Genomic DNA, 17,312 nt, shown 5'->3' with positions numbered 1-17,312 from the left:
CCACATTTGACTTTGCTACTCTTTTTCTCTTATAAAACATATAAAATTATATATGTTTTAGGACTACACAAGCTAAATGCAGGAAAAATGTTCCCAATGTTGGGCGGGTCCAGAACCAGGGGCCACAGTCTTAGAATAAAGGGGAGGCCATTTAAAACTGAGGTGAGAAGGAACTTTTTCACCCAGGGAGTTGTGAATTTGTGGAATTCTCTGCCACAGAAGGCAGTGGAGGCCAAATCACTGGATGGATTTAAGAGAGAGTTAGATAGAGCTCTAGGGGCTTGTGGAATCAAGGAATATGGGGAGGAGGCAGGCACAGGTTATTGATTGTGGACGATCAGCCAGGATCACAATGAATGGCGGTGCTGGCTCGAAGGGCCGAATGGCCTCCTCCTGCACCTATTTTTTGTTTCTATGTTTAATCTCGCCTACTGTATTTGGTGCTCTTTACATTGATGAGACCAAGGGTAAACCATGCGACTGTTTCGCTGAACACCAGTGCCTGGTCCACCAAGGCCTGCTGGATCTCCTGGTTGCTAAGCATTTTAACTCCCCTTCCCATACCAACCTTTCTGTCCTCGGCCTCCTCCATTGCCAGTGAAGCCTCACGCAAACTGGAGGAACAGCACCTCATATTCCATTTAGGTAGTTTACAACCTAATGGCATGGACATTGAATTCTCCAATTGTAAATAACTAATTACCCCCACCCTCCCTTCTTTATATGTCTTTGTCCGTCCGCTATAACAAACATCCATAATAAAGTGGTCTGTAATAATGAGGGTTTACTGTCCTGTGTGCAGGGGGAGTAGGAAATTAATGTTTAGGGTGGGGGATAGGGTACCAATAAACAGGCTAATTCTATTTTGGAATAATGGCAATCTTCTCGAGATCAGTTGGGACTGCACTAATCTGGAGAACATTCCATGACACACTTCATGTGTCTCGTCAAATTTAAGGCATCAGATGAGATGAGCACTTCATACATTTCACTACCAATTTCCATCCTGCTCTTAAATATACTTGGACTATCTCCGGCATCTCCCTACCGTTTCTGGACCTCACCATCTCCATCACAGGAGACAGACTAGTGACTGACATCTACTATAAACCCACTGACTCGCACAGCTATTTGAACTATATTTCTTCCCACCCTGTCTCCTGCGAAAAGTCTATCCCCTACTCCCAATTCCTCCGTCTACGCCGCATCTGCGCCCGGGATGAGGTGTTTTCACACTAGGGCATCAGAGATGTCCTAATTCTTCAGGAAACGGGGCTTCCCCTCTTCCATTATAGATGAGGCTCTCACCAGGGTCTCTTCTACATCCCGCAGCTCCGCCCTTGCTCCCTCTCCCCCCACTCGTAACAAGGACAGAATCCCCCTCGTTCTCACCTTCCACCCCATCAGCCAGCGTATCCAACAAATCATCCTCCAACGGGACCCCACTACTGGCCACATCTTCCCATCCCCTCCCCTTTCTGCATTCCGCAGAGACCGTTCCCTCCGTAACTCCCTGGTCCACTCGTCCCTTCCTCCCCAAACCACCCCATCCCCGGGCACTTTCCCCTGCAACCGCAGGAGATGCAACACCTGTCCCTTTACCTCCCCCCTCAACTCCATCCAAGGACCCAAACAGTCTTTCCAGGCGAGACAGAGGTTCACCTGCACCCCCTCCAACCTCATCTATTGTATCCGCTGCTCTAGATGTCAACTTCTTTACATCGGTGAAACCAAACGCAGACTCGGTGATCGTTTCGCTCAACACCTTCGCTCAGTCCGCCTGAATCAACCTGATCTCCCGGTGGCTGAGCACTTCAACTCCCCCTCCCACTCCCAGCCTTACCATTCTGTCATGGGCCTCCTCCAGTGCCATAGTGAGGCCCACCGGAAATTGGAGGAACAACATCTCATATTTCGCTTGGGCAGCTTGCAGCCCAGCGGTATGAACATGGACTTCTCCAACTTTAGTTCCTCTGTCCCTCTCTTCCCCTCCCCCTTCCCAGTTCTCCCTCTATTTTCCTGTCTCCACCTATATCCTTCCTTTGTCCCGCCCCGACATCAGTCTGAAGAAGGATCTCGACCCGAAACGTCACCCATTCCTTCTCTCCTGAGATGCTGCCTGACCTGCTGAGTCACTCCAGCATTTTGTGAATAAATACCTTAGATGAGATGAGTCAATCACTGCAGGATGCCCAGTGTCTGACCCTTTCTAGTCTGAAGGATGTCAACATGGAGCCCTCAGTAATGGCAATGCATTCAATGTCCCTTGCTGGAGATGGCCATTGCCTGCACTCGAGGCACAAATATTACTGGCTATTGCTCACCCTAACGATAGACTGGTTCATCTGTTGAGAGTCGCCAATGCAATAACTTATTTCATTCATTTCTATGTGATGAAGGCAAGCAATCTTTTCCAAATGAATTGGAACTGCAAGATTTTCAAAAGCATTTCAGAATGTAGTTCAGAGTTAACCATATTAGTAAGTCTGCAGTCACATATAAACCATCCAAAATAATGATATTCCACTCTCTAAATAGCACCGGATAACACGTTTTTGATAAACATTCCAGTGGTTTCATCATTACCATTCTAGATTCATTTCATTATTACATTCAGATTTTCCAGAGGCACTGGTGGGATTTAAACTTGTCTCTACTTCATTTGTTCAAATCTTTGGATTATTAATCCAATATTGTCAGCACTATACTAGTTATGATATATCTCCACTTTCATCAATAATGCAGGTCTACATTCACCTTCTGTATATTTTTTATATAAGATCATCCTCCTTGCCCATTGACTTCCTGCAGTTTCTCTCTGCCATTTCTGCAATGTCACATAACTCGAGTTCTACAAATTGTAATATTTATCTTCAATTCTTATGTCCAAACTCACACTTTGAAGACACAAATGCTGTAACAATCCTCAGCAAGCAATTGCAACAGTTGACATTTTACAAATTTTAGTCCATTTCTTGTTGTTTTCTATCTAACAGTCTCTACTTAAGACATTGCAGACCCTTTACCAAACACTGAACAATCACTAATTTCCTTTTGCACATCCCATCATGTTCAAGTGTGGTCTTTATAAATTATTGTGACAGTCCCCATTTATCTAATATTTTGTAAGTGCTCGCCACTGCAATTATTATACTCTTTAGAATTTATCTTAATAGTTGTATGATTTAACGTCCAGCAATAAGAATTTAAATAACCTTAATGGAAGAACAAATATATATGTGTGATAGATAATTTGAACCTACTTAGTCTTCTCTGGCTTAGAACACCATGACTAGCAACCTAAAACAACTGATTGTTAAACAAAAATGACCAAATGTTCCATTTCTTGCAGCACTGTGCAAGAAATGTATCTAGTCTCTCCTTCTTTAAAGTACTTTTCTAATTCTTCTTCTACCACCATACATAATCATGACACAGTCACAATATATTTTAAAATGCTACCTTATCCACTGCCTTGCGGACTATTTCTTTGTATTCATCCTTGGTAATGTCCTTCTTCTGGTAATAAGGCTTGATGGCTAGTTTTACCTCTTCTACAGCTCTTTCCTGAATAGTACCTTTCTGTATTAGAAAACAAAGTTGTATGTTATATACTAAGCAGCTTTTATCAAGGTATCACACCAAACCCAGAACAAGATGTCAATGAATCAACAACAGATAGTAGCAATAAACTAATATGGATGAAGGAACCATGAAACTGCATTACATAAAGCACAGGTACTTTATTTCGTTCACAGGTTCAAATGGCTTTTAAAAACAGAAGCTGAACTGCCTCCTCCTGATCTCTGATTCTAAAATGTAGAGAAATGTAATTTGGTAAAATGTAATTAATTCACTACTTCTGGACTTGCCTTGTCCTTTCTGGGCCTTTCTACTTCAAATTCTTCCTTTAGGCTTTCTTTTTCCACTGTAGTCTTTGCAGTTGAAAGAGTTGCAAAGACCTGTTGGACAGACTGAAAGGCAGAAGAAGAAATATCGAGAGGAAGTGAAACAGGCACTGCCTTGTCTGAGCCTCCGGCTGGAATGGGCACACTCACAGCACTGGTCTGCAAATCCACTTCAGATGTACCACTAGGAGGAGGGATGGTCTAAAACACAAGCAAAGTAAAATATCAAGTATTTCTAGTATCCACAAAGGCAGAATAAACATTTGAATAAAATGATGGTATTTAATAAGATAGTTACTTCTGCAAAAAAAGTTTTATAAAAGCATGAGTTGTTAGTGAAGACTTATTAGCTGTCAAATGCGTAAAAAAATATCTAGAAGGCAACTTTCATTTCAACATTTAGGAGCTGTACTACATAATGCAATTAAATCAGGTGTGATTTCATGTCACTAACTTCAGTGTGCATATCAAAGTTTCATCCAATACAATTAAATGTACTACACACCCCCAATTCCTGAACAGAGATCCTCATACAGATCTCTTGATACATCAAAAAAAGCTATCCAATCTGAAATGACATTAAGGCAGCAGACTAGTCATCTGTTATTAATATTTAGGTTGGCATAGATTCCAAATTTTCTCTTTTAGAAAATGATTGACAAAACAGCAACTATGGACTGTTCCTCAATTACTTCTTAACTCTATCGCAGATGTTCAAGAGAGAAGAGTCAAAATCACCACCCGAAATTCAACAACACTGCTGGAAGATGAACATTCGTCTTCCTATTATGAAAATGACCAAACATGAATTAGCAGCTTTTATTTCAAACTGAAGGATGCAATGCCATACAGAACAGTTTGATAAGGAGGAAGACAGTATTTAAACATAGCATGCAATTAAATTTCAGCCCTAAATATAACTAAAAAAGTTTGTCAACAGTGAAGAAATTTGGACAATTAAAAATAATTGTACAATTGATTCAGAACTCACTTCATTCTATATATCTTAGGGGAGAAATATTTTTGCATCAGAGTCAGAGGATTTTGTGCCATCCTTGTCCAGAAGCAAGTTAAAGGCGTGTTAATATCTGGAATTCTGCATTTACCACAAATCAGTTATCCATTTCCACCATAGATTTATTGCAGGGCAGCCCTTTACCCCTATGAAGGACTTGTAGACAAAATCTTGTTACAGATGTATTGCAAATATTTCTAGTGTATAACTGGACTATTCCAAAGAATGACATTATGCCACAGATAGCTTAATCTATACCTCATCAATGTTTCATTTTACTGTGGGATTATCATACAAGATGCTGGGACAAACCAATAGGTTAATGAGATAGGTCAAAGAACACAGGTAAATTAGAACATAAGTCCCTTGAACACAGTAGAAATCTGGATTAAGCATAGAGAAATGAATATCAAAAAGCAAATATTATCCCAACATGTGTTTAAAAAAAAATCCAATTTCCAAGAGAAAATGTTTGTAACAGTGAGCACAAAAGTCCTGTATTCAGTGTAAGCCTTTAACCTAGTCTTAAAGGGACCAACCAAGAGAGTTTCTGCAGGCACATACTGAACACTTTCTCTCAATTTCTCTGCTAAAGACAAACAAACGCTGGATAATTATGTTCATGTTCAATTCCGGTCAAGAACTTACCTGAGGTTGCGTCAAGTCAAGCTGCTGGACTGTGTAGTTCACTGACTGGGAGGGTGGAGGTGGAGGTGGTGGTGGGGGTGGGCTGTTTGGGAGATTTCCTGCAGCAGTTGGTGGTGGCACTGTCGATATTCCTGCATGCACATTCAGTGGGGGAGGTGGGTGGATATAGGGATTATGAAAATGCATTAAAGGAGGATGAACATTCAATGGATAAGGAAAGACACTCATTGATTGGGATGGTGGGGGATTCAGTGTTTGTGCTACAACAGGCTGCATAACATTAACAGCTTGTTGAGAGCCATTTATTTGTTGATTTGATTGGTCACTGAAGGCTGATGTCCCTTGCGATGAATCTGCTAAACAACAGAAAAGGTAGAGATACAGTCATAAAGTTTTTCTGATTGAAGCATTGAGGAATTCTGTAAAATTTTATTCAGAAGCTTGATCAAAGCATTTTGTTCTGATACTCTTAACACATTTGCAGTAACTTAATAAAGCACAGTATTTGATGAAAATATAGAGAATAGAACAGTACAGCACACGACCAGGCCCTCCGGCCGGCTCACCCCGCCTGTCCCGAACATGACCAAATCTTATCTGTCTGCACATAATCCATATCCCTCCATTGCCTGCATATCCAGGTACCTATCCAAAATGCTCTTATCTGCCTTCTCCAGCATCCCAAGCAGCACATTGCAGGCCCACGACACCCTCTACAAGTAAAAATTAAAAAATCTTGTCCTGCACATCCATCTATATACTAAAGCTCTCGTTTGTTTGCTCCTGAATGACAGCCAAAACGGCACACGATAGAACGGCAATTTTAGGCCCCACCTTACTCACCGTCGTCCCTTTTGTGCTAATGGAAGATTCATTGAAATCCGTGTTATGTTTTTAGTTATTCACATTTTAAAGTTTAAATTTATCTCCTAGGGAGGGAGGGGGAGGGAGGATAAGGGGGGGTTGAGGGGGATGGAGTGGGGGAAGGGGGAGGAAGAGGGTATGGGGGGAGTGGAGAGGGGGGAAGAGTGGAGGGTGGAAGAGTGGAGGGGGGAAGAGTGGAGGGGGGAAGAGTGGAGGGGGGAAGAGTGGGGGGGGAAGAGTGGAGGGGGAAGAGTGGAGGGGGGAGAGGAGAGGGGAAGAGGGGAGGGGGAAGAGGGGAGGGGAAGAGGAGAGGGTTGAGAGGGATGGGGAGAGGGGATGGGGGAGAGGGGATGGGAGGGAGAGGGGATAGGGTAGGGGGAGAGGGAGAGGGGAGGGGGAGAGAGGGGAGGGAGGGAGAGGGGAGAGGGGAGAGGGGAGGGGGGAGAGGGGAGGGGGGGAGAGGAGAGGGGGGGAGAGGAGAGGGGGGAGGGGAGAGGGGGGAGGGGAGAGGGGGGAGAGGAGAGGGGGGGAGAGGAGAGGGGGGGAGAGGAGAGGGGGGGGAGAGGAGAGGGGGGGGGGGGAGAAGGGTGCTGTATCAATGCAGGAGAGGTTTGGGCCCAACGGGTCCACTTAGTCTAGTCTCCTTTAAACTTTGCCCCTTTCACCTTAAAGCTATGCCCTCTAGTATTTGATATTTCCATTCTGGGAAAATTGTTCAGCCTGTCTACCCTTTCTATGTCTCACAAATTATATACTTCTATCTTCAATCATCAGCGTTCCAGAGAAAACTATCCACGTCTGTCCACCCTTTCCTTGTATCTAACATTATCCAAGTCAGGAATTATTCCAGTAAACTTCCTCTGCACCCTTTCCAAAGCCTCCACATCCTACCTGTAACGGGATGACTGGAACTGCACACAAAATCCAAATGCAGCTTAATCAAAGTCCTGTAAAGTTGCATCATGGCCTGCTGACAATAATGCCCCAACCAATGAAGGCAGGTATACCACACACCTTTTTTACCACAAAAAAAGGTAAGAAAAGGTGTATGGAATCATGCAATTAAATGCATATTAACCCTTGCAATCATCCTCCCAAAGTACAACACCTCACACTTGCTCGGATTAAACTTCGACCACCATTTCCCTACCTACTGCTGGAGCTGATCTATATCCCGCTGTGTACTTCCACAGCCTACCTCACAGTCCCTAATCTCAGAAGATTAAGATGCACGGGATGAACAGTGTACTCTCCCGGGTTCCTGCCAAATAATATTATAATTTGTCTTATTCCCTTTGGTTCCTTCCTGTAAGATCCAGCCTTCTCCCTATTCAAAACAATCTTAAAACTGGTGGCCATCCCCAAAATGCTCCTCCACTGAAACACCAGTCACCTGGTCAGGCTCATTTCCCAACAGAATATTCCCATCTTGGGTTGGACTATCCACATATTGCTTCAAGAAACCTAACAAACTCTGCCCTATCTACGCCTTTGGCACTGAGCAAGACCCAGTCAATATTGGGAAAGTTAAGAAAAAGTTAAAGGATTTTGAGTATAGGAGCAAAGAGGTCCTACTGCAGTTGTACAGGGCCCTAGTGAGACCGCACCTGGAGTACTGTGTGCAGTTTTGATCTCCAAATTGGAGGAAGGATATTCTTGCTATTGAGGGCGTGCAGCGTAGGTTTACTAGGTTAATTCCCGGAATGGCAGGACTGTCATATGTTGAAAGACTGGAGCGACTAGGCTTGTATCCACTGGAATTTAGAAGGATGAGAGGAGATTTTATCTAAACGTATAAGATTATTAAGGGGTTGGACACGTTAGAGGCAGAAAACATGTTCCCAATGTTGGGGGTGTCCAGAACAAGGGGCCACAGTTTAAGAATAAGGGGTAGGCCATTTAGAACTGAGATGAGGAAAAACCTTTTCAGTCAGAGAGTTGTAAATCTGTGGAATTCTCTGCCTCAGAAGGCAGTGGAGGTCAATTCTCTGAATGTATTCAAGAGCGAGTTAGATAGAGCTCTTAAGGATAGCGGAGTCAGGGGGTATGGGGAGAAGGCAGGAACGGGGTACTGATTGAGAATGATCAGCCATGATCACATTGAATAGCGGTGCTGGCTCGAAGGGCCGAATGGCCTCCTCCTGCACCTATTGTCTATTGTAACCCACTAAGCCAACTCTGTTGCTTTGGCATCTTTTGATAAGCTATCTACATATTTGTTCCTCTATCTCCCACATATCATTGTAGAGCCTATAGCACAATTCCATTAAGCGCACTTGCACCTTTCTTATTTCAAACAAACTCTGCAGTATGTCTTCTCTGAATGCTGCCACAACTGTCTCCCTGATTAGTAACGCAATTCCATCATCCCTTTTCCCTCCCTCTCTATCTATCAAACCTGAAATCCAGTAACATTGAGCCGTGGTCATGTTTCACAATGGCCACAACATCATAGTCCCAAGCATGGATCCAGGCTCTCGGTTCATTAGTTCTTTCCACGATACTCCTTGCATTGAAAGAAACACACTTTAGCCCATCAGCTTCATTACATTCCTTTAGCTGCCCCTGTCTGCCCTTTCTTGAGACTTACTGGTCCCAACCTCTACCTTCCCATCATTCATTCATTCCAATTTTTGACCTACTACTCCAATTCCCAACCCCCGCCTCCCTAGTTTAAACCCTCTCGAGAAGTACCAGCAAACCTCCCTAAGGATATTGTCGTCGCTCTCCCCCCCCCCGACCCCAGTTCTGATGTACCCCGTCCCTCTCGTACAGATAACCTCTGCCCCAGAAGAGATCCCAAATGGTCTAAAAATCTGCATTCATCTGTCCTAAATTCCAATTCCGAGCTCCACTAACACCAGGAGTAATTCGGAGATTACTCTCTCGGGGTCCTGCTTTTGAATCTTTTGCCTAACTCCCTATATTCACTCCTCAGGACCTCAAACCTTTTCCTATCCATGTCATTTGTGTCAATGTGCACAAATTGCAGCTGCTCGCCCTTCCCCCCTGAGAATGTCTTGCAACCGCTCGGAGACATCCTCGACCCTTGCACCAGGGAGGCAACACACCATCCTAGAGTCCGGTTTTCTGCCTGTCCCTAATGAGTCTCCTATCACTATGGCTGTCTGGCCTTACAGTTCCCCGCTGTGCCTCAGAGCCAGGCCTGACATCACAGACTGGACCACTAATGCAGTGGTCTGCACTGACTGATCATCCACCCACAACAATATCCAAACGAGTATACCTGTTGTCAAAGAGAATAGCCCCAGGCTATTCCTGCACTCTCTGGCAACTCCCTTTCCTGGTGGTCACCCATCTATTCTCTGCCTGTACCTTAGGCATGACCAACTCACTGTGACTCCTATCTACGAGTAATCATATGCACATGTAAAATTTGGATTACATTCTACAATACAGCAATCAAAAGAAACGTTAAAATCCTGGGCTGTTGCAAATACGAAATGTTAAGGCAGAAAATGCTGAGCATACTCTGGAAATCATACAACCGCTAAAGAGATGAACGAAAAAGCTGGGTGCTCAAGTCAGCTTCAAGATTTTGCATCTCAAAATGCACTCATTGTTTGTCTAAAACCAGATAATCTGGCACAGTGTCAGAGTGATGCATTATAATAATACTTGATGGAACTCCATGGAGAGAATATGATTCGAATATTGGCATGGTCTTGGGAAAATTATCTGGCGATTACACCATTCCAGAGTTTACGTGATGGAGTTGAAAATATTGACAGACTTTGAAGGTAAAGCAAATGTCTCATTTATCTCAGCAGTCTCAGGCAGAAATTAACAATGAATTGTGAGCGGCAGGTACCTAGTAAACGGGGAGCGGCTGGTGCCCGGAACGTGATGGCAGGAACTCTGGAATAGTACAGGCAGATATAATAGCAACATTTAAGGGGCAGGGGATGGAGTCATATAGATAATGTGCAGTTTAAATTGGCATTATGGCCAGCAAAGACATTGTGGGCCAAAGGGCCTGTTCCTGTGCTATACTATTTTATGTTTTATGTTCTCACACAGCACCACTGGATATGCCGTGTATAGAGTCCTGGTACAATGTCACACAAGTTCCAGCTGTTGCTTGTTGGCTCCTTCTGTAACTATCTTCCCATCAACCCAGGCAGCTTTTGAATCAAGCCCTAAGAGTTAAAGAGTAATGTACTCCAATTTCCTATTTTATATTAAATTCCTTCATGTTTGACCAATGACATTTTCATGCAATCACAGAATTATTATGGCATAGAGTGCCACTTAACCTGTCCCAGGTACAACAGATCTACTGTTGCCCCAATTGCAACAGTATCACTGGCTTTAGAAAGAAATTCTACTCCAAACAAAGCTTAACATTCAGAAATTGCACTCTGGAAATAGCTCTGCCTTCATACAATTTCACACATGGTTATAAATTAATGATTACAAAATAAAAGGTTACTGCATAGGTGAAGACCATTTGGTTTATCAGGTCCATGCTGGATGCAGGAGCAATGCAGCTGGTCCTCACCCCCTTCCCACAGCTCTGTTCCACTTTGAATGCCACAGTTGAATTTGCCTCCACATATCATCACCTGCTATTAATAAGGCTTCCTCAAGTCAATTTTGAGACTTTTGATAGTGAGTTAATTCCATGTCCCAGTTTCTTTATTATTGACCAACAAGAACAATTTCTCTTTATATACTTTGTCTAGGCCCTTTGGGATTTTATTTTAATTTGAATTGTGACTCTGTGGTTCTTTGATACCCCAAAGGAATGGAATGCATGATATTAAGCTGTTCTACTAATTATGAAATTGGCATTCCTGTCTTTACAATAATTGAGATAGTATTTAGATGCTAAAATTAGCAATCTTCTGTTTTGCCAGTGAGGGAATTTTGAACATGGAATTGTTTCCTTGATTAAGAGTTTGCACATTTCAATAATTTGCCATCATCAAATAATTTAAAAAAGTAAACCCACCCTTTAATTAAAAAAATGTAGATGTTCAGTGAAGTAAATTGCTGGATTTCAATTATCCATTTCTTGTAAATAAAGAAATACTGGATATGCACAGCAGGTCAGTATTTCCAGAATGTGGTGTTTTATTTAGGATTTCCAGCAGTTTGCATCTGCATAGTTGAAAACAAATACTGGAAATCCTAAATGAAACAAAGCATTCTGGAAATGCGGAGGCACAAGAGATTGCAGATGCTGTAATCTGAGAGCTGCTGGAGAAATTTAGCAGGTCAGGAAGGAAATGGGCAGTTGATGTTTTGGGTCTGGGCTCTTAATCTGGATTCTCAGTCCAGTTAAAGGCTCCAAGCTTGAAATGACATCTGTCAATTTCTCTCACAGATGCTGCCCGACTGCCCAAGTTCCTCCAGCAGTTCTTCTGTTTTATTTCGGAAAAACGGGCCTGCTGAGTATTTTTTAGCATTTTCATTTTTAAAGAATGTTCTTCAATAACGTTTATTTATAACATCAGCCATTCCCACATAGTGTTTCATAAAAAATGTCTTCTCAAAAGTTTTTCTTAAACAAGAAATGAGAACAAAAAAACCCAAACCTTGCTCTGTTGTAGGCTGGTACTGTTCCTCCACCGATCCTTGCCAGCTTGACTGCGTGCCTGAAGACTGCCTTCCCCTATTTGCATAATAATTTTGTACATCTGCTGGAAGCGTTTTCCTCGCATTCCAACTTGAGAAAGAAGACCACCCAGAACGGTCACGGACGTCAGAAGATAGATTTGAATCGTCTCTCCACCTGTTGGGTTGCTGATCATTATACCTGCGGGGCCCAGATCCCTGGTATTTCCCTGAATTATTCTCTTCGCCTGAGAAATTTGACCTCCGGTTTTGCCATGGAATTTCACTTTGGTCACCACGAGATGATCCTCCCCGAACACGCCCACGCCCACGCTTCCAGCCTGGCGCAAAGTTCCTATTACCCCAAGAATCATCTCTTTCGTATCTATTTTCTTCCCACTTGGCATCATCCTTGTATTCATTTTCTCTTGTATGAACATCAGATGAAGGCTGTAATTGTTCCATTACCCACTCTGGGTTCCTATCATCTACATACTCGTTCATATCTGTAGCTGGCTGCTCATTTGGGTATCTTCCCATTTGCTGAAATTCTCTATTCCTGTTATCTTTTCGGAATCTATCAAATCCCCTGGGTCTATCCCACTCATTCATTCTGAATCTATCCTTTCCCCGAGCATTTCTCCAGCTGTCATCCATATTTCTGTCTCTTCTTCCTGGAGAAAACCCAGGCTTATCCTCTTTATCTCCAGAATGATATCTTTTCCTGGATCTAGACCTTGACCTGGAACGCTGCCTACTTTTTCTTCCTTTGTCTGCTTCTGATTCTTTCTTCCCACTTTCACTTGGAGTTTCATCCTTTCCTTTTTCTTTACTTGGAGATCTGGATCTTTTCTTGTGGGATGGAGACATTTGGATATTTCGGTCACCATCATCCCCCAATGAACGAATTTGTTCATGTGCAGATCTGTCGGAGTGACTATGATGATCTTTTCCCCATGAGTGGGACCTGGACCTACCCCTGGACCTGGACCTTTCCTGTGACCGTGATCTAGACCTTCCCTTTATTTTAGACCTGGACCTTGATCTTCCACGTGACTTGGACCTCGATCTTCTCCGAGACTTGGACCATGATCCTCCCCGAGACCTGGACCTCGATTTTCCCCGGGACCTGGACCTCGATCTTCCCCGGGACCTGGACCTTACCCGTGACTTGGAGCCAGATCTCCCACGTGAATTAGATCTTCTCTGTGATTTGGATGCAGAGCCTTCTTCAGGCATGGGCATGGATTTTTCTTCAGGCGTGGGCATGGATTTTCCTTCGGCTGTGGGCATATATTTTCCTTCAGCCGTTTGCATGGACCTTCCCTCTGACTTTGAACTAGATCTCGTCAGCTCATGTTTTCTTTCCATTTCTGGAGACCATGTTATGGATGCTGCATGGAATCTAGATTTCCGACGTGGAACATCTTTCTCTTTCTGTTCTGACTTTTTCTCAAGTTCGATTTCAAAAGGTCCTTCCTTTTTGATATTTTCAGCAGAAGCATCAGGCAGAGGTGGCTCATGACTTACACCCAAGGATAAAGTAGAATTTACGTCTCCACCTACTTTTGAGTTTTTTTTAGATTCAGATTCGGTTTCAGGTATTTGGTAGTCATTGGTAGGCGAATCGCATTCCATAGCCACAACCTCATTGTTATCAACATTAAAGTCCTCAGGACCACTACTGCACACCCCTTCAATAAGCAAATCAGTTTCAACCTTTTTATCTTCATGCTTCTCCGTAGTCTCGTGAACATGGCTTGGCACATCTGAAGACGGTTCATTTTTTAGGCATTTACCCTCCATAGTCTCTCCAAGAATTTCATCAGGTGACTGCTGACCAAAGCCACTCTTTGGATCAGATGCTTGATTAGGATTACTTGAAACTCCACTCAGCTCCATCTCAAATTGAGATCCAATATTCCTGGGGCTTATTTCAGACTTCAAGCCGCCATTCTCCATGTCTTTGCTTTGGTCTGCAAGTAGTAATTGCTCATCCACACCTATTTTACAATCAGGCATATCTTCCGGTACATTTAAAGCTTTCATTGAATCCATGTCAAACTGCTCCTGCTCTAGATTCTCTGAGGTTATTTCATGCTTCAGGCTGTTATCTTCCATAAATATTCCAGGTGCCTCAGCATATTGATGGCTACTTCTACAATCAGATTCCTTCTCAGTGCCTAAAAGTTCTGGAGGTTCCTCATTTTTAAGCTGCTCAGGTTTTATATTTTCCATAGGCATTTCATACATCAGGTCACCACTGCCAGTGGGTTTTCCAGGAATGTCATCAGATACCTCTCTATCAATATCACTATTATAGTCAGATTTATGGTCTTCCTCAGTTGGATCATCCTTAACCTCTGCACATTCAGCTCTATTCAGCTCAGCATCAGTATTTTTCAATGACATTTTTTCCTCAGAGGGGGCAGCATCAACGTTTATTCCTGTACTTTCAGCAGTTGACAGATTTTCAGTAACATCCATACATGCAGGTACTTGTTCAGGACCTCCCACACTCCCAGTAAATTCTGCTTCTCTATGTTGCTCAGAATATTTATCTTCTGCTCGTGCCTTACTTTCTACCTCATCATCATCTTCAATTGATGGACTTTCAGGATATGTTATGGTCCCTGTATCTTTATCATTATTAGACACACTGGTACAGGGCACATCTGCATTGATTGAATACATCTGATCTTTCAAGTTATACTGTTCCATTTCAACCATTTCTTTGCCGGTTTGTTTTGTAGACTTTCCCGAGTTAAGTTCCATAAAATTTTCATCATCAGTAGATGGTGGAAGGTTTGAATTTCCTACTTCATCAACATTAATTGGGTCAGTAATTGGTACACAGTCGTCATCATCAACACATGGGTTTGTATTCTCTCCATGACTTTGCTCTTTTTCAGTAACTTCTTCCTCTTTATCCTTCTCTATTGAAGTAATATTTTCATTGCAGCCATTAGCTGATAAATGGCTTGAATTACTATTATCTAAAGCTATCAACTGTTTTTCAGTAGAGATAGGTGTAAGAGGTTGAGGCTCCGTTTCACTGACAAAAGGACTATCGTTTGGGTCAGAACTACTAGAATCAGATTTCTTGTAGGAACTTCGGGTGACTCTGGTTTTCTTTTTCTCAGAGGGAATCTTACTTTGCTCATTCTCTAATTTCCTCTTGGTCTTTTGTTTTCCAGCCTTTTTAGGTGGAGTTTGTGCACACTCCAGAGATGCTTTTGAAACAGATGTACCAGAACCTGACTGGGACCTTTGAGATGAGCTGGCAGATTTGTCCAAGTTTTCTGCTTTGCTGATGCGCATTGATCTTCTTCTGCCTTGTGACGATTCAGAATTGCCTGCATTTGTATTACCTGAAGTGCCAGACTTATTATTTTTCTCTCCACCTCCTCTGGTGCCTGCAAGTGTACACTTCTTGCCAGGAAAATCAACTGGATAAATATAAAAATACTTAATCAATAATGGTCCATTGATGGAAACACTGCAAATAATATTACTAATTTATTAAAAGATTTTAACAAAAGACCATTTGCTTATATCTCCAATTCTTTATTTTCTAAGTAAATTTTTCAATTAGTTTTATATTTTCCTGCAGTTTTCCTTTTTCTATGTTTTCTAAGAAGAGCTTCTGATAACTAGGGTGCAAACATTCACCGCTAATGGAGCTTGATGTTTTCTCTCCATCAGTTCATTTTAAACACAGATTTTGAATAATGGCAGGACAATATTCTCACTGCAAGAACAAAAACATCACAAACTTATCAAGCATTCATCTCGGAAAAACATTCTGACAGATAGGAAAGCCTATCAAACTAAACTTACTAAAGAGGGCCCTCAACGCAAAGGCAAAGCATCCTTATTTGCCAATTTGATACACATCTTAATCTTACACAATGAATAATAAGAGTAATGTCTATTTATTTTCTTCAGTTTGTCTTCGAACATGTCATGCTCACTTAGAATTTTAATGTCCCGTTCCTCTAGATAGCAAGGATGGAGAATTAAATAGGAAACTAATACTCAAGCACATTCGAGGATGCTACTCTAATAGTTTCTAACACCAATCAGGTATGTTACATTGAAGTCCAAAATGCATTTAGGATTTGGATTAGGGTCACGTGGTGCTAATTTTTAAATCGGAGTTCTTCCTGTATCCTGGCCTGTCTTTCCTTTAATCACCTTTGGCAGAAGTCTTTGTTCCTATACGTGAAACCCTGCAGTGCATGACACCAAGCTGTCCTTATTCATTCAGTTCAAAAATTGTACAGTATGGAAAACATTTTTATTAAGCTAGAAGTGATAAGGTGGTGTACAAATACAAGTCAGATCCTTTCAACCAAGGGGGGGGGGGTAATGTAAAAATATATTTCTCACTGTGTGATAAAGGGAAATACTACTTAATCATGTTTGTTATCTAGAATTTAAGAAAAGCACGCTCATTTTCCACAACTTAACGCACCACTGCAAATTCACTGGAACAGGTAGCCTACTATATTTAAATAGCATCAAGATTATCACTTTCAAGATAACATCAGTAAGCTTGCTTCCATGTTTAAATCTTTAGCTGGGTGAAGATCATTATTTACTCTAGCAGACTGAAATTGTACTGGTAATACTGCTTCAATTGCACCATTTGGTGAGAAGCAAAACATCCAGTGTTTTCTGCGGTTTTAAATTATCAATCTAATTGTTATACAATTCAAACCACAATTACAAAGACCAACGTGATTTTCAAGCTTGGGGGAAAATTGTAATTTTCTCTTTCATTAATAATTTCCCAAAGTTGACACCCATAAGGAACAAAGGAAATTACAAAACACCTATTCAAGATAGGACCATGCATAATTTTTATTTTTTAAAGCCATTGAGAATAAAAATATTTAAATGGCATTTTAAGCAAAATAATTTGCAGAAAAACAAAAATGGGAAAGTTAATTTAAAATAGCTGTTAACAAATCCTCACATCCTTGGGTACATAACCAAGAAGCAAAAAGCTGAACAATGCAAACCATAAAGGTTTTAAAATCAGAAAGTACCTAGGTGGAGGCTGTCTTTGAGTTGGAAATAATTATCTCACCAGAACGTCCCATCTCGAGTGGGTTTGATAGAAAAGGAGTTCCTGACATCAGGTCTCGCAGAGGTAAAGCAATGTCTGCTTCATCGTGTCCAACAGAAATTAAGCCGATTTCTTGCCTGTAAAAGAACAAAAATCTTAACAAAATATTCTGCTTCCTTGTTCTACATTGAGTGAAATATTATACTGCACAAAAAGGTAAATT

At 41.9% G+C, this 17,312-nt stretch overlaps 1 protein-coding gene across 1 annotated transcript in view; it reads right to left on the bottom strand.

Moving 5' to 3' along the window:
- scaf11 (SR-related CTD-associated factor 11) overlaps positions 1 to 17,312 on the bottom strand; it is a 62,580-nt gene that overhangs the window by 9,446 nt on the left and 35,822 nt on the right. Inside the window, exons 10-14 of the mRNA XM_078417294.1 lie at positions 17,111 to 17,226; positions 11,997 to 15,464; positions 5,572 to 5,927; positions 3,873 to 4,109; positions 3,463 to 3,582 (exon numbers count right to left, since the gene is read on the bottom strand). Of these exons, the coding sequence (XP_078273420.1) occupies positions 3,463 to 3,582; positions 3,873 to 4,109; positions 5,572 to 5,927; positions 11,997 to 15,464; positions 17,111 to 17,226 (4,297 nt within the window). The remainder of the gene's footprint in view (positions 1 to 3,462; positions 3,583 to 3,872; positions 4,110 to 5,571; positions 5,928 to 11,996; positions 15,465 to 17,110; positions 17,227 to 17,312) is intronic.

Source organism: Rhinoraja longicauda, chromosome 20, assembly GCF_053455715.1.
Source record: "Rhinoraja longicauda isolate Sanriku21f chromosome 20, sRhiLon1.1, whole genome shotgun sequence".
Taxonomy (NCBI): domain Eukaryota; kingdom Metazoa; phylum Chordata; class Chondrichthyes; order Rajiformes; family Arhynchobatidae; genus Rhinoraja; species Rhinoraja longicauda.
Note: the sequence above shows the minus strand (reverse complement) of the source record. Positions and strands in the feature narration are given on the sequence as shown.